Below are 18,538 nucleotides of genomic sequence, written 5' to 3'. Positions count from 1 at the left end.
GACTTGACTGCTTTCATTACACCCTTTGGGTGTTACAGGTTTCGGCGTGTGCCATTTCGCTTGGCGTCAGCTGCAGCCATGTTTCAGAGGTTAATGTGCTCAATCCTTGCAGGAATTAATAATACGATGGTCTTCCAAGATGACATCCTGGTGATGGGTAGGTCAAGGGACGATCATGACCAAACTTTATTAAAAGTATTGAATACGTTGGATGAAAAGGGTCTGACGGCGGAATTTAGTAAATGCAAATTTGCTTGTGACCATGTCAATTATTTAGGACATGTTGTATCTGCTCAGGGAATTAAACCGAAGGAAGAGTTATTGTCTGCTATAAGAAGGGCACCTAGTCCTCACAATAAGGATGAGGTTCGTGCTTTTCTGGGTTTAGTGGAGTTCTATTCCAAATTTGTTAATAATTTTTCTACAAAAATGTATGATTTAAGGCAATTGCTTAAAACTAAAAACAAGTTTTTGTGGTCAGAGGCGTGTCAAAATGCTTTTGACATGTTGAAAAATGATATCTGCAATGCTCCACCATTGCAAGGCTTTGATTCAAGTCTTAGGAGTGTTATTACAACTGATGCTAGTTGCAAAGGAATAGGAGCAGTTCTCACTCAAATTAATAAGGAGGGGTATGAAGATACTATTGCTTTTGCCTCGCGCTCATTAACTACATCTGAGGAGAAGTATTCAGTTATTGAGCGTGAGGCACTTGCATGTGTATGGGCAATGGAACATTTTAGACAGTATGTGTGGGGTATTCCAGTCATACTAAGATGTCATCACAAACCTTTGGTGAAAGTTTTAACCACGAAGGGGTTGTATAAAGCTTCTCCTAGGCTTGCCAGATTGTCGGTGCGTTTGTTTGATTACAATTATGTGGTGCAATACTTACCTGGAGTGAAGAATACAGTCGCATACTTTTTAAGCCGCATGCCCTTACCATCCAACGATATTGAAGAGTTTCAGAACACTAATGAAGATGGGACAGAAGACATGTGGGTAGCTATTGTGGAGGAAGGTATATGCAAAGGTATTACGAGAGATGAATGGAATACAGAGCAGAATTTAGATGAGGTAATGACAGAATTGAGTATCATGATTAATAAAGGGTGGCCGTTAAAGAAAATGATTAGTAAAAAGTTGTTACCTTTTTGGGAAGTAAGGGACAAATTATCTATAGAAGAAGGTCTATTCATTAGGAATGGGAAGGTAATACCTCCCTTCACCTTAAAAGGGAAAATTCTTGAGATTTGCCATGAAGGCCATCTAGGCATTGGCAAAACCAAGAATAGAGTGAAACAGTGGTACTGGTGGCCCGGGTTAGATAAGGAAGTAGAAAGGTTGGTGAGAGATTGCCCTGTTTGTGAAAATGCAGATAAAACGCATGTGATGTTGAAACCGTCTTTACATTCCATTCCTTCCCCCAACATGCCATGGGAAAGAGTAGGAATTGATGTCATGGGACCAATTGGTGAAGGTGAAGAGCAGACTTTCTTGTTAGTACTTGTTGATCATTTTTCTAAGTGGCCAGAGGTAGAAGTTGTAAGAAAGGCTGATGTAAGCAGTATCATCAAATTTATGGATAACATTTTTGTAAGAGAAGGTTTACCAAAATGTATTGTGTCGGACAATGGGACACAATTCACGTCTTCTGCTTTCAAATATATGCAGAACACTTTGACCAAACGGATAGACAGTCTTCAGTTGAAACACTTTGGAGTCTGGCGTGTGACAAAACACACTAGTTGTAAAACACGGCACTGCATATATTTGATCACATGCCCGTGTGACTTACAGTATGTAGGAATGACAACGAGACCAGTAAAGTTAAGAATTAATGAACACCGTAGCAACATCAGATGCGCACGGATCACGACTAAATTAAGTTCACATTTTTTAGAAGCAAGACATGGCCCTAATGATCTGTGGTGGACTGTCTTACAAGTACCCAGATACAATGAGAATGACCCTAAATATCTGTTCAGGACTGAACAGCGGTGGATTTTCCGACTCAAAACAGCTAGGGAGGGTCTCAACTACGATATTCCTTGGTGGACCCTATCTCCTTACCTTCTTTGACTGACCCGTGGAGATAAGAATTACTTTTGGGACCATATCCAATATTGAGGTACAACACACCATCTTACAACGACATCAGGGCGACTGGCTTCTCCTTTAGATGTCATTACATACAGTAGTAGGGTTTTTCCCCCTCTTCCCCCCCCATATGCTTGAGGACTATACTGAAATATTAGATTGACCCACATACTACTGGGAGAATGTACCTATACTTTTATCATGATGACTTCCTGTTCCAAGATGGCCGCCGCCATCATCAGTTCTCGTGTTAGTCCTTCGTCGATGTCTATTGCGACACCGACACGATGCGACGCATTCAGGGCTAACTGCCCGAATTAGTCTCACACTACTTAAACGCGTCCAGAGCGCGCGTTGCCTGTCATTCGGGGCACGTGTCCTTGGGTAGGCGAACGGCAGACCAACACAAGGTTCAAGTAAGTGATCGACCTACACGCCGTAAGCGTGTGCACAGCCTGCTTAAATACTAAGTTTGCCAGCTAACGAGCAGCCAGCGCTTATAGAGGCACTCTGAATGTGCACTTATCCCGCAATTTTTACTTGACACTAGACTGAACTTGGTCTTCTATTCACTAGTAACCCACCGCTTGATATGAATGATGGGCTACATACCCATATATCTGGGAACTGGGATGTTTCCTCTATTTCTGCAAGAGATTGAGAAGCGGACTCGTATACCATTGATAGACCTGACAGTTTGGGTATCGAGAACACTATAAGATCATGTATCAATACATTGTTATAGAGATATGACTATATTTTTCCAAACATGGAATTCTCTCACCTTGACTAATCTGAATGTGTTAACCCTGTGCTAACATGACTTTAATTATCCATAGATGTTCCAGTCACACTTGATTTTATTTTACAACTTTTTATTTAGTGAACTCACCTTGGTTATGAGGTTTACGCGTCCCTATGATGCCCTATCCTCACATGGGATGGTAAGCCTTCTATGTTATTGTTATTTTTGTCTCCACGTATTTCTTTTTGGGACCTGATGCCTATCACACTTGCTACTTACCATTAAGACACCAATGAATGTCTACGTATTGCACTTTGTTTTACATATGTGTTTTATCCTTTATACAGGGTGACTTTCTATTAGACTGACTGTGACGAATGGTCCACAGACTGTAAGTGACCTCCCAGAATTTACGGTCTTTGTTTATTTTTTGGTTTATTTTGTTTCTTTGATATATGAAGGAGAAGTTACAACTAAATGGTCCTAATGAAGCTCCAGTGGATCAATCCTTGACCGAATAGGCGCGAAACATGTCGACCCAGTGTTAGGAGTGAAGACTCTTCCCTCCTTCCCTTCTTTTAGGAGTATAGGAGACATTATTCCCTGAATACTCCTACTAGTTTTTAACCTTGGCCTGACCCTCATTATAAGTATTAAATCTAGTTATCAGGTGCTCATAGCCAATTTTATTTTTCTCTCTCCTTTTCTCCTCTGTCAGCACATTCTGCGGATTTAAGTTGATCTGTAGAACCATCTTCCGGTTGAAGAGCCACTACCTGAGTGTGGTGGCCCGTCAGACATTGCAGTGCCGGTCTGGCGAGGAGTTAGCCGATGATGATGCCTAGCATCCTATTGTGATGCTTGAGGGCACTCCTACAATACCGGTTTTACAGTCTTACTTTCTCGTCCTCTTTAATTCTTCTTTTGGAACAGTGTACACATTTATTATAATTTTATATTGAGCCAGCACAAGTGCCTTCCTGTAACATTTCCTTAATCACTCTTTTCACTGTCTCCAAGAAGGCATTACTTTGAGAACTATATAAAGCCACAGTCAGTTGTTTAACCCCAGAACAAGCTAAATATTCCTTCACACTTTAGGAGACAAATTGCACAACACTGTCAGACACAATAACAAAGGGATAACCTTCAATACTCAACATATTTTCTAGAAAAATTGATGACCACACAAGTAGTGGCCTTCCCCACAAAAAAAAACCACTTAGAATGATAGTCCACCCAAACTATGCTAAATGTTTTACTAAAGGTAAACCTAGCACAGGACAAACAAAATCAGTCACTAAATTGTCCAATGCATATTGTGGAAATTCCACAGGCATTAGCTCAGAAATGCATGTGACAAGGCTCTTATCAACACCTTGACAAACTCTGCAAGAACCCATATACAACTCCTCACAGAATCCATACCTGGCCACCAATAAAAGTTCTGTAACTATTTTTTAGCAGTGTCATTTCCAATGTCCTTCATGGGCTAATCCGGTCAATCGCTTCCTCAACACTGTGGGTGGTACCACCTTATCACCTCTAAGGATGAAACTACCCTCACCACTCACTTCATCAAGTACTAAAACACAACAACAGAGCAAAGTGCACACCACTGAAAATCAGAAGCAGAGATGAGGGATCAATGCTGCAGAGACATCAATGAAGAGCTTAAAGGAGGGCTTGGTGGTGGTGATCCTCCCCGGCAGAGAAGCACGGCAAGGACATGCATGTGGCTGATTCCACCACTGCGCTGCGGTGGATCCTTTGGGAGTCATGCTCCTCTCTCAGCAGCAGTCCTCATGCTCAAGACTTACCTCAGGAATCAGATTCTCAAAGTCGTCCGTCTTTAAGAGGATTGGAGAATTCAGTGGAATCTGGAACGGAAAGAGAGAAATCAATGGGCCTTGTGCCCTGGAGAAGCAATTCAAACTTTTTTTAGGAGGACTGAACCCAAAGCTCTGCCTCAGACAGTCAATGAAAAGCGATGCAAGGGCGTAAATCATTAGAATGTAGTTAAAGCAGGAATACAAAGACATTTTTATATCTCAAGTATATGAATACAGCACAGGGCAAGAGCATATTCATTCTAGCAGTGGAATAGATCTAAAGCAAAACTATGGCACATACTTGTGCAGGCTGAGGAGTAATAGCAGAGTGTACTTCTCAAAACCCTGGTTGAGCCACAAACTGCATCCCATCGGATGATGTAGGTGAATATGCAACAGGCTTGGGATGTCAGCACATGAGTAACTAAAGTCTATGAGCCTGGAAACAAATAGAGTATAAGGAGGGTGTGTGGTGTTGCAGTAAGCAGAGTATTGGACAGATGTCAGTATTAGGATGGAAGATCGGACAGTGGTGGTGGTACACATACTTCAAAATAGCAGCTCCCAACCTTTATTTAAAATCCAAAGAAGGCAGGCATGGGAGATACGGAGGATGGAGATATGGAAAGCAACATGAGAACTCTCTACCCTCACCCCCAGGTTAGAGGCAGGACTTCTGAGGTGCTAGTGAAAGAGCGGCAATAACATACGCACATAGAAAATGGAAATGCCAGGGGACTCTCCCAGATGTTTAGGTTCGGCTGCCTCTACTTAAGTAAATTTCATTACCCGTAATTGATTGCGTGCCTGCACACTATTTTCTTCCCTTTCAGTTTCCTGTGTCCCCATCACTTTGGTCCTCTATTTCCTGCTTCCTTCTAATTTCCTGTCTAATCATACGTGCATTCAGCCACACCTGCCTTCCTTCTGCTCCCAAGGAACTGATAGCTCTGTGTGACCTCTGGTCACCTTGGTCGTTTGATGCGCCTCTCTTTGGCATATTTAGCTCTGGGCCTGAGTCCTGGTAGGTCCAAGGCTAGTCATGGCATTCTCCAACTGAGTGAGAGGTAAGCTCATATTCTACTGTTGTGCATTATGAGTTTGCAAACTTGTCCACCAGAATCTAGTAGCCTGTTTCTCTCTGTGTTTATTTTACCAAGCCAAGCCGTGGTTCTGAGAAGATCTCATCTACTGTTGATGCCATTTTAAACCATGGCACCATCCCTGGTGTCCTCTCTCCTTCCCCAAGAGAGAAGGGGAGATGACATTAACATTAAGGGCTTCTGGTGGAACACATGAGCACCTGGGTTTGTCGGCTGTATCCTTTGGACAGTGCTTAATTTGTAAATTAATAAGTGGTGGACCTAAGGCTTTTTTCTGAATCCATTGCTGGTGCTGCCAAATGTCAGGTTTGCCACATACCAAGGTTAAGTAGTTTTGATTTCACCTGGTGGTTCTTGCATCCACGTTCCTACACTGTCTGGCATTTGATTTTACTCTTACGGGTTGTTTTTTGTCCCTTCTGTTTTAATTATTTTCCTGTCTTTCTTTTAATCTAACATTTGCTCTCTTTAGAGTTCTTCTCTCTTGCTCAAAAACTGATGATAAAAATATGTCCTGGTCCCCAAAAATGAATTCTGGTGGGCCCCACTTGTAACCACCAGCTCAAATTAAGCAGAGGTTTGGTGAACCTTAGCCTATTCCCATATTCTGACAAGAGAGTGCATAGTAGCAGATGTTCTTACATCAATACTAGTGTATACATGAGGGTGTGGTCTCTTCATACCACACCCTCTAAATAAGAACATCTCTCCACTCAAACTTTATGAGACCCCATAGTGTGTCATCGTGTCATCTCTATGTATAACTACAATGGTGTTGCACCTTTCTTTGTGGCATATCTATGGTGCATTTCTCTGTAGAATATCTCTTAAGGCTCTGAAGACGTGGCTTCGTTCTATGTGGCATCTACATGTTGTGTCTTCCCGTATGGTATTTGTTCCTATTTGGTTATCAATTATGGGGAGCTATTCACAAAGGTAAATTTGCACAAGTAAACCTACACAAGAAAACGTACTTACACTTTGGGTAAATTTACTGCTTTTGGCTATACACCAATTCAGAATGTAAATACATTTGAAAAAGTAGAATTACGTCTCCATCCCCTGAAAACGCAAGGGGTGGGGGGGCAAATCTATGAGGGTAAAATTACTACTTGTAGCTTGTCACAGGAAGGAGGAGATCTCTGCCACCACGTTGAAGATTTCCCAATGAGAAAGATTCTACAACTGATCAAAGTTTATTAACTTAAAGAATATATCTAATTTATTTCAAAAGATAAATGTGAAACACATTTAAATAATTATGTGTACCCTAGAACTAATACAATAAAATGCTAGAGCACATTAATCTTGAAAATCAATGTTTATTAAATGATAACATATTTTAAATATATAGATCTTTTAAGGAATATTTTTTAAAACATAACAAAATATAAAAGCCTAACAAATGTATTTTAATTTAACATTTAGTACATTTAATTAAAAGTTGTGCTTAATTAATCTAAATTCCAATCTAATTTTTAATCAAAGTTAAAAAAATATTTTAATAACTTATGTGTGTTTGTCTGCACATGCACACATAATTTAAAAATGTAGATAATTGACTTATCCTAAAATTATTTCCTACTGAGTGCAATATTAAGTCCAGCTCTCCATTTATTTCCATGGGAATGTGCTGCAGTACCTGTAAAGGGCCTTATGTGGTCCTAGACTTACTGAAGTACACATATTTCTGTTTTATAACTTTTAGGACAGTAGTAACTTTAGAAGTGTAGTTTGTAAAGAACAGCAGTCTTACTCTTTGTGGGTAGGTTTTTGTATGATTATTCCTTGCATAAAACATGCCCTTACTCCTCTCATTTTGCAGTAGATATTCCCTATTTTCTGACCACTGTCCCCAGTCCCTCCCCCAATTACTACTGAGTAGGAAACTTACATGTGCAGAGATCCTCATGGAAAATATAAGAGAAACATAGTAACCCTTTCACTTCAGTGCTTTTATTTTCTATGTGTCAATTGGAAGGGTTTTCATAGCACGTAGTGAGCTGTTAGAAAAACAGAGTAGTGTACATTTGCAACTAAAAAAAAGTAATGAAAGGATTTTCCACAGGAGCAGAACCTATGCAACCTTTTAAAGTCCCTGATTTCTGTTACTGCCCGTGCCGGGGACTGGCCAGTTTTGATGAGTGGTTTTGACCACTCAGCAGGGTTGTAGCAGAGGCTGGGGGCTCTCAGGCTTACCCATACTGGAGGGGGGCCCTCAGCTCCTACTGATGTGAGTGTGGGGACCCCTTCAGCATATCTTGCAGGCCCCCCCTCACGTTTTGTTATGCCACTGCCACAGAGCCCTCCTCTGCTCCCACCGGTGAACAAATTACAGGCCAGTAGAAGGAGACCTACATGGGAAATGCCTTCAGCGACTGCTAGACTGGCACTGAGGTACGGCTCGGCCCATTGGCAGCCACTGCCCTGAAAATAAGACTCCTCAGATCTTCATTTGAAGACCCCATGTCCTACTCTCATCTCATTATCACTGTCTCCAAATGACAACTGGTTTTTGAACCCAGAAACCCTCCAGTGCCTGAGGCAAACAGGAAAGGACACAGCCCTGTCCTCACCACTACCTTCCTTAGTGACGTTACCACTGTCAGTCTGGGCAGTGACTCCACTTTAAAAAAAAAACAATCCGTGAATGAGTAAGCGATGACCGTAGTCGTGATGCACTTTAGCTGAGCTTCAGCAGTGCCCTAGGTCAGCTAGGGTGCAGTCGCAGGCCTTTTTGTGGTACACCTTGTTCTGCTTTAGGTAGTGAAGGCCGAGCTTAAGACTTACCCTGCATAGGCACTGGGGATGCAGAACTCAACAGGCACAAGTGAGATGCAGTCTTTGGATAAAGGATGGAGGGAGCCATTTAGGGATTGACACCACAAGGGTACAGCTCACAGTTTGCACTGGGGGAAATCTGCTTGAGGAATATGCTACATGACATTCCTAACAGAATCCCAGGAAAAGTGCACATGGTGCATCTTTCCAAGCGAACGACCAGCACCCGCCCCATAAATGGTTTAAAAACTTGTGTTCGCCATAAGAATGCCACTTGTAATAAAGAGGGACACAACCATGAACACTAATACATACTATGGGCAATATTTTTAATAACTGTATCCTTGTATATTATGACACAGAGTTTACTAATAACAGTGAAGTAAGTCTAATATGGCCAAGCTAGACTTTGATATTGCTCTTTCTGTTACTGCTTCCATTTGTGGTGACCCGCATTTCATAAAAGGCTATAAAAACTTAACACAGCTTCTTATCCATTCAGCCTTAACCATCTCGAACCGCACTGGCAAAAACAGCAACATAGTTGCTGTCACTTGATGATGTATATGTGCGCATGTGTCACATGCACACGTATATGTGATCAAGCAGTGCCCATTTTTCTTATTTTTTCTTTTCATTTACCATTTCAAAATGGCAGACACCAATCTTGGAGCAGTAAAGTAAAAAATATGTGCAAAAGTATATTAAAGTGAAAGGAGCGGCCTGGTGGAAAATGGACTTTGCCAGCTCTCCCAAATAAATAAATAAATACTTCTACTACTACTACTACTAGCACTACTACTACTACTACTAGCACTACTACTACTACTACTACCACTACTACTACTACTACTACTAGCACTACTACTACTACTACTACTACTAATAATAATAATAATAATCATTTTTTAATAAAAAATGAATTTGATGGTAAGGGACGGGGCAGCAGTGGAGGTACTGGTGGGGGAGACGCCAATGCTAGAGCTGAAGGTGGGGGTATGGATCAACAGCTTTGTGGGGGGTGAAAAATAAACTGCAAAACAGCCAGGAGGTGTGGGGAAGTGGGGCAACACAGAGAGATTGGGTTGCAGCAGCCAGTTAAATGAGAAAGCAGCACACAATGGAGGGAGCAAGAAAACACATGCACTGCATAGTGTTGATAGAAAAAGAAAAAAGTAGTTCCCTGAATAGAATCAATGGAAGGATACAAGCCATACACTCAAACGGATGGTAAAGAAGCTATGCTCTGCAAAGCAATCAAAAAAGAATCCGCCGCTGGTAAGCGAAGAACTGACCTAACGCCCCCTCTAAGTATTGGTGTTGCCCACAATCGCTGTTCACCAGCAAGAGCTGTCTGTAGGTGAGATCTAAAAATCACGTAATCATGTTTGAAGGGTGCCTCCAAGAGCTTTGCTTCTTCACAAGCACATCTAATAATTATTCCTCTGGTTCGAAAGAAGCTAACCTTCCAATCCCAAATAGAATGTTAAATTTGGAAAGCCCAATTATTGCCCTTATTTCAATATAGTCCCTTAAAACACTTCAATTGCTACCAACGCTGAAGCTGAATTAATCCTTGAATCGTCCATTGCTTACTTTATGGTTCATAAGGTTTGATTAATCATCTGATGCTGTTTTACATGCCCCAGTATACTTCAGGGATTAACCTTTGTCAGGCGGAGCACTGATTAAATTTATCAATTGCAAACCAGTGCTTTTTTCAGTTTTTGAGACCCCAGATTTGGGAGGTCATCACTGCAGCATGCAAAGATTAGGCTAAGAAGGCCATAAGGGGCGCGAATGCTGGAGTGCATCTGGCAGGATACCAATCACGCAAACAATTGACTAAAGTTATGAGATTACCCTAGCACAGTCTCCTGATCTGTCCAGCATTTCTGAAGTCAAAGGCATTTTTGGGGGGCACACAATGATATTATCTGGGCTGTCCCTGCTGTCCCTTCATGCAGACCCCCACATCCCTGGCTGTAACCATGCCCAAGGAGGAGTCTTCTGATACAATGTCTATGGACTGCCTTAAAACAAGTGTGTCTTCAGAGCTTTTAGAAGACCACTATGAGATCTACCAGTGTTCCAGGAGAAAAGGGCTCAAGATCTGCCAAAGTTTCAGGCAAAAAAGAGTTCCAGATCTACCAAAGTTCCAGGCAAAAACAACTGCAGATCTGCTAAGGTTCAAGGTCATAAGAACTCAAGATCTACCAAAGTTCCAGGTCAAAAGAGCTCCAAAAAGGACAGTGAAAAGGGGAAAGGGAAAGGCTCTCCGGCCATGTGATGGGTGCTTAAAGTGGGGAATGGTCAGAAGGAACATATCTTTATTTTTCAAATCCTGCCAATTGAGATCATATTAGCAAAGCAGGAGAAATTATGGTTGAGGCACCTGAAAGTGAGGGCCCAATTGTAATCCGGTACTGTCTTTAACATGGAGCACTGAAATGATTTCCTGCAGTGTAAAGTGATCTCTGATTTTTAAGGCCAAGGACTGGGATTCTTTTTCAGTTTAGTGAGATTCTTAATGTCAAGCATTCATATGAATTAAGAGCCTCTCATTGGATCCCTCTATTACAATAGGCTGATATTATGGCCAGCTTTTATTGCATTCTGAAGTGGAAAGAAACTGGTAACTGGCCCAAGGAATTTATGTTGGGGCTGAGGTGGTTGACCTACTAAACAGTAAAACTTTAGTAAGACTTTTCTATATATCCATAATGAAAATGTATGAGGCAAGTCTACATAAAGTGAATTTTGCAGGGGATTAGTGACACATTTATTGGTTGTTTTAAGAACCTGAATGGATTTCACAAGTCGGTCGGTCAATTAGTCTGAACCGAAATTTAACAACATTAAACTTGAAAATAAATTTATAAAGCTATACTGTCAATCTTGGAGGGTGCCCCGGCGTGTAAAATTGCTGACATTTGGCATATTCACACAGGGGTTTCCTAAAACATCATCAGAACTATACTCGTATGTCTAAATTGAAGAGTGTCATATTTTGGATTTCAGGGCATACAAAAAGAGACTTATTTTTCTAGAAGTCAATGATCAAACACTGACCCTTCCATTCATACACATCGTTCCGCCTCAACCTCATGATTCCCTGGCTTACCTTGTTTTGAGTGAGGTTGACCTGCATGACTCCTGATGTGAAATAGGCGAATGCCGCGGAATTGAAAAAAGACTCAGAGAGTCCAAAATACAACATCTGGCCAGTTTGGTCAGGCATTGAGAAGGGTGCTGGAGAAAAGTTGGGGTCACGAGCGTGTTTGGAACTGTAAAACTCACCCTAGTGGAAAAACATAAATGGGAGCCAGAGTTAGTGGTGGTGTGGTAATAGATTATAGAGAGAGGAGTGGCACCAGAGGTGTAGGGCAGAGGCTAGCAGGTGTAAGGGAAGGTGATAGATAAGTCGTAAAGACACAGGAGGAATAAATCAATTAAAGAGGTTTGGTGGGGCAGAAAAGAGGAATACAAAGCGACGCTGAATGGGTGCAAAGAAGAACTGAGGAGACAGGAACAATTTGAAAGAAAACGCGAGGATAACATTCAATTCATAGTAATTATGCTGCTTTGTTAAACCCTGATCCCCAAATTCATGGCCACCACTGCAACCCCCGAACACCACTAGAACGTCCAAACCAACAAGCCATCCGCAACCCACAAGCTCACTACTCCAGCACCCGTCCACCACATCAACACTCGGAGCGACTCTACAACCTCAACCCACATAACCCTCATTCCAGCCCTTGACCAGAGCCCTGATCATGACCACTGCTTCCCTCAAACCCTCGTTACTACTGCTCAAGCCATGACCATCTCTTCAGCCTCACTTTTTACTACACTTCAGCCTTGACCAGCACAATAATCTGATGCCTACTGCTCAGTCCAATCTCCCACCCCCATAAGTGTGTAACCTCAGTCCAAAACTGACCACTACATATGACCTCATCCATTGACCACAACTTATATCCCAACCCACATGACCACAAATTAAACCCCTTGACCACCACCCAGACTCCAGCATGACCACCCATGCTGCATGACCACGAATCTAACTCTGATAACCCTTTTTCAGTACCATCTCCTCACCATTCCAACATTTCTAGCAAGACACCTCTCTGATCACCATTCTTATAACCGCTTCTACTCAGAAGTAGATAAAGAAATACAGATTCTTGGCCACCACATCAATATTTGATCCTAGACCCAGCCGGGAACCCCATTACTTACCATTTTTGTAATTGTAGTTTCACTTTCCCCATTACACACACGCGATCTGCAGAACGCGAAGTGAAGGAAGGTAAAATGACACTAGCGTCAGCAGGACTCGTCCTCATATGGAACAATTTATATGCTCTGGAACCGAATTCTGCCCCTTTTTCTCAGAATGACTAACATAATAAAATCAGACCACAATGTTTTGGGATTCTTCAAGAACAGAAAATTGAACAGCATAATTGAGAGATCATATATTAGATGTCTGGGAATATTTGCAGAAATGTAAGCTTTACACTATCATGGCACGCCACAGAAATTTGCGCAATCAGCAGTTTCAGTCAGTTGCAGCTCATGACTGACCTACAATCAACTATTGCCCAATAGATTTACAGAGTCAACCATGAGGAAATCTAGTTGGGTTGGGCTGATCGCTTCTGGCGCCAGTGCTGTATTTTATATATTTGGTTCCACAATGGTTCTCCTCACCTTGAAGTCCAGTTCTGAATACTGATCTGTAATCAGAGGGGCCTCCAATAACGAATAATCGAATACAGCGCTCTGATCAATCTGGACAGAGACTGGTGGAAGAAGCAGATGATGAGACATATTTGACAGATGTTTGAGTAACCAGCGCCGCTACCCCCACCCCTGCCAGCTGTTGAGGCATCTTCCTGGCCCACAAGCTCCTCTGCCCCAGCTCTTGTTTCTTCTCTGGAAGTTGCTGTCCCAAGTATCGCTGCCTCCATTAAGATACTAGATCGCAGCAGACCTGGCCCCGCCTTTCAACTTTCTAAAGTTGGTATATTGAGTACTGTTGAGGAAATAACATAGCTATGCCATGAAGTAGCTTGCTTGGCCTTCTTAACAGGCAGAGGAAATGCTGGTGAGACAAGCAATACATGATATTTATAACAAGACCACCCTGGCTTGAGTAACTGCAGTACGTTTGCAGTTCTATTACATTTGATTTACTAATAAATTACACAAATAGTAATTAAAAATATCATCCTCTGTATGTGTTACTGTGTAGACTTCAGCTAACATTCTCTGAATAGATATATATTTAGCGCTCAATAAAGGGTTTGTAAATAAACCTGTTGATAAACTGTGAATGCCTGCAGCACGGGTGTTTGTGTGAGATCTCACAGAAGGTCTCTCTGCTATGGCACGGTTTAATGTAGAACAGAGACATCATAACATATGTGAGGCCCCAAGCAAGACATGTTTTGGGGCCCCTGTTCAGACTAACTTTAAATTTATTGCCCATTTTCAGGTCATTCAAGCCCTCATGATTCCAAACAATATTCATTTATACCTTAACCTTTCAGAAACAGAGGCACACAGTGGATAAAAGTGCTAAAGGAAGCGTTTGTTATACATGTCCCTTACACCGCACGCCTCCACAAGTGCTATATGGTGACAACATCCTTACTTGCAGTATATATATTTACTGTGCCATGCATATCCTGAGCACCACATAGGATGTACATTGAATGCACATGTCAATCAGCATCGAGGTGCCAGTGACATGATAGGCACCCTGGTCTCCTTGAAATGACACAAGGCAAGGGATGGAGGGGTCTCCATGTTGAGCCATGGGCGGTAGAAAGAGAGACAAGACAGACAGAGGGCAGAAGAAGTAAATTAGAGGAAGGTCGCGGTATAGAGAGCGGTAAAGAGGAGAAAGCAAGGAAAGGTGGGACAGATGAAAGAGCAACAGGTAGGTGACCTAGAGAAAGGCTTAATAAAAAAGCTGAGTGGTGAGGTAGGGATAGGTAGAGAGACAGTGTCCGAAGCAGAGGTAGCCAGGGAGAGAGAGGTTGAGAGAGAGAAAGAGTAGAGTCCTCTTAAAATCCCATTCACTTAATTAGGGGCCTTTCGGAAGGTAGGGGCCCTGGGCAATTGCCCACTGTGCTCTTCTCTTAAAAAGTCTTTTGAGTGGGAATGACCCAACCTTTCCATATTAAAGTCATTTGGTATCCGTAGGCGACCATCAAGCGTCATCCAACATTAATTAATCTTCTCTTACTCACTCTTGCTCTCTCATTCTCTCAATGCACACCACAGGCTCCGCTCACCTGGCATGGTCCTCAGAATCTGATCCAGGTCCGTAATCATTTTTCTCACCGCTGCACACGACTACAAGAATAATAGATATATATTTAAATGTACAGTTGTGCTGCATTTTTTCCACACACAAATTAACCACATTTAACACAATACATTTTAAACCATGACCTTCGAAATCATGGCAAATGGTAGCATACTTTTCAAACTAACACTTTTTTTTGTACCAGCTTAACTTTTTCTTTTAGCATTCGTCCCACACATATCCCGCACCTTTTTTAGGTCTTGGCTAGTCAGAGTATGCGCTGTCTCAAAGAGACATGTTGTATTCAATAGGTGGGCTTCAGCCTGCCCATAGGCTTCCCATTTGCTGGTGCCCTCGTTGCTCTCATATTCTTTCTCCCCATTTGTTCTTGGCATGCATGCATCATGCCTCTTCCTGTGTTTAAACCTCCCGAGAGCATGGACCAATTACTACTATCCATTCACTGCTCCTTGGAATTGTTTTAGAGACTACTTATTTCTATGTTTTTGAGCATTTCACAGGAGTGCTTGTGTTTTCACTCGCTCTGAACTTTGTTTCTGTAAACAGGCCTATAAATCTTGTTCTTATCTTGTCACGTTTGCTGACCAAGAACAAATGTCCCACGCTGTTGTCCGAAGACGGCTGTTTACTTTTATTTCTATGACTTCAAAGGGAGTGGAGTTTTTTTGTTAATGTCCCGGTGCTGCTTGGTTGTCCCCCAACCCCATCCAACTTCACTGATTTACCCATCCCCCCACCCACTCCCTCATCGCTGCTTACCCCCTTCTTGCTTGCCCCCTCCATCCATCGTTGCTCACCCTGTCTCGCTCCCCATGTTGCTGCTTGTTTGTTATATTTTCTTTCTTCTGGCATTTCACTCCAATCATGCATGGCTGTTCAGAAAGCCTTATGTCCTATTCCTTTTGGATGAAGTCCAAAGCTTCAAATAAAACATCAGCTTTTCTCGAGTTGGAGGTAATTGGCTCCATTCCATTGAGTTTTTCTTAAAGGCCGATTGTGTGCTTTTTGTTTCTGTGGTTCGAAACTGTGTGGCTGTGGTTTAGAAGATTTCAACAGTGCACATCTCTCCAGGAAACACTATTTCTGTGTGAAGTCTACAATCTACCATACATCGATGCAATGTGAAGCCTGATTTGACAAGAAGCCTATTGCAGCGATTCACCATCACATAACACTTAAGAAGCACCTCAAATTCTACAATCCAATCCATATACAACATTCACATTTGCTGTGTATTCAAAGACCAAGGTCAAATGTCAGACCCCCACCCACCAAAACAAAAAAGCAATTTTACGTGGACATCGCTGACTGCATCATAGCACTTTTTTACCTTCTCCCCACCTGCCCTCCACCACCTCCTGTGTTGTGTTGCTTGTTTCTTTTACTTCAATCATGAGCGTTGCAGAGGTGGTCTAATTTACTCTGAAAAGGCTAGGTATATGTACAAGACGTCTGTGTCTTAAAGGCTGGTAAATGGCTCTGCTGGTCTTTCACATACATTCCCTGTTGAGAAGCTTACCAAGATATACAAAGGGGGCTGCACTTAAAATGGGCCTGGTGCCTCCATGTGGCAAGGTAAAGCATTAGCATTAGAGTGCCACCTAATGGTGCCAACAAATTACTTTAAAAGGCCCAAAGAATGCCTTTTTCATTGTGCCGAGGTATGCTTATTAGGCAAAATGCCTGTACTGTTGCCTTTTCTCATTGCACAATCCCAGGACTGATTTAATTCCATCAGATGTTTTATTGTGTCAAGACATTTATAGCACGTGACCTCCTTTCGGTCCTGTTTGACTTCCTTACTCCTCCAAAACACTAAGGGCCTCATTAAGACCGCCAGGGTCACGGTCAGACTGCCACAAAAGTGGCGGTCTGACCGCGACATTAAGACCGTGGTGAAAATGCCATGTGTCCTGGCAGTGCTGACGGGCCCAATCCGCCAGGACAGCGCGGCAAGCAGCGCTGCCCTGGGGATTACGATCCCTCTCTCTGCTGGCGTTTACATGGCGGTTTTACTGCCATGTAAATTCTGGCAGAGACAGGGTGCCGGGGGACCCAGGAGGTCCCTGCACTGCCCACGCAGTTGGGATGGGCAGTGCGGGGGTTCCACTGGCAAGCCCCGTTGCACAAATCACTGTCTGATTTGCATGACAGATGCTGGTGCACCCGACGCACATCAGCAGTGCCACCTGCCATATTATGAGCTGTCGTCAAATTTGTTGTGCATTTCCCGCTGGCCCAGCGGAAAACTCATAATAGAGCCAGCGAGAAGGAGACCGCACTGACGGCCTCCTGACCTGCTGGAGTTTGGCAGAGGCCTTTTCCGCTTGCGAAAGTCAAAATGAGGGCATTAGAGCCTCATACACCTCCTATTAACCAGACCCCTCAGGATATTGTGGCATTGAATGGGAAATATTGCGGCATAAAAATGAAAATTTTGCGTCAAAAGATTGTGTTTTTTGCAGCATTTTTGCAGCACCTTATTTTAGTCACATTTAATAGTTATGTCAGGACAGCAGGAGCCAGCATGTTATGTCCAGCAGATGGTACACTGCATAAAACACACCTAGAACAACCACGAGGGTTGCCGGCAAGCTGAGACACCGGGTGCCACCCTCAATTACAAGTAATCAACGATACAAGACCATCCATTCTCCATAGAGAAGGCCACATGTAATACAACAAACAGGACCCAAGGGCCTGCAACACACAGCATGAGGCATGAGGCAAGAGTACACTGTGGTTAGAAACACAACACTACAGGCAGCAACCACCAGCTACACAGGAAAAGATTCTAGAGGAAGGGGTAAGTACAAAAGGGCCAGATTTCTCCAAATTATAGTGCTCATCTTTGCAAGCAAATAAATGTCAACTTGTGAGGCCTTCTGTCCAGGGACAATGGTTACTGGGTATAATCCATAACAACTCATGCCACGTACAACTGGTGTCACAGGGTCTCAGGTAGTGTTGCCCTCTAGTTGAATGAATGTGGGATGAATGTATTAATGCATTTTTTTGTCGCAAACCCTGCAATTTTCTAAATCACGCCAGATTCCTTCCTTTGTGCATTTGACTCTCTTAGTGTAGCAGGGGCGAGCAGGAAAAACTTGTTTGTGGACGGCCCTAACTCAGATACTGCAGAACACAACTGATTATACACAACAAAACAAATGTTCTGCTATTTCTTTCCAAAGGAACACGCCTTTTATAAACACCTTAAAATGTAGGGAAGTTATTACAAGCGCCACCACCAAAAAAAACAGAATATGCCAGTAGCTGATGGAACTGAGATTGGACTTCAAACCTAACTTTCCTGCTTACACAGTACAATTCAAATAAACTACCCTTCAGATAACTTGAGGGTTGGGAGATCTCAGGACTGAACTCGTTTCCTCTGCCAGTGCCTGTTAGTTTTGTTTAAAGGAGGAAAGAAGTCAGCCACAGTGATACAATGTATCTTGTAACCTGCTACAGAGGCCTGCCCTATGTCCAACTTTTGCAGCAGTCTTGGGTGCCAGGAGAGCTCGGGTGGCCTAAAATCTAAAAGTGAAGATGTAATGTCAGGTAAAAGCTCATCAACCAAACCAGACCAGAATTAAAAAGGAAGGATCTGGGGTGGTAATGGACTGGG

The 18,538-nt window shown here is 42.6% G+C and overlaps 1 protein-coding gene across 6 annotated transcripts in view; it reads right to left on the bottom strand.

Moving 5' to 3' along the window:
• The window catches only part of LOC138303860 (bactericidal permeability-increasing protein-like), an 82,929-nt gene that overhangs the window by 38,043 nt on the left and 26,348 nt on the right, over positions 1-18,538 (bottom strand). For all 6 annotated transcript variants that reach the window (XR_011205458.1, XR_011205459.1, XM_069243343.1 and 3 more), the window contains 4 exons: positions 14,873-14,933; positions 13,281-13,372; positions 11,686-11,862; positions 4,666-4,725 (listed from right to left, as the gene is read on the bottom strand). Coding sequence is in view for 4 of the 6 variants with exons in the window: in XM_069243343.1 (XP_069099444.1) it covers positions 4,666-4,725; positions 11,686-11,862; positions 13,281-13,372; positions 14,873-14,933 (390 nt within the window). In the remaining 2 variants the exon portion in view is untranslated. The remainder of the gene's footprint in view (positions 1-4,665; positions 4,726-11,685; positions 11,863-13,280; positions 13,373-14,872; positions 14,934-18,538) is intronic.

Source organism: Pleurodeles waltl, chromosome 7, assembly GCF_031143425.1.
Source record: "Pleurodeles waltl isolate 20211129_DDA chromosome 7, aPleWal1.hap1.20221129, whole genome shotgun sequence".
NCBI classification, from domain to species: Eukaryota; Metazoa; Chordata; class Amphibia; order Caudata; family Salamandridae; genus Pleurodeles; species Pleurodeles waltl.
This window is presented reverse-complemented; position numbering and strand designations above follow the sequence as displayed.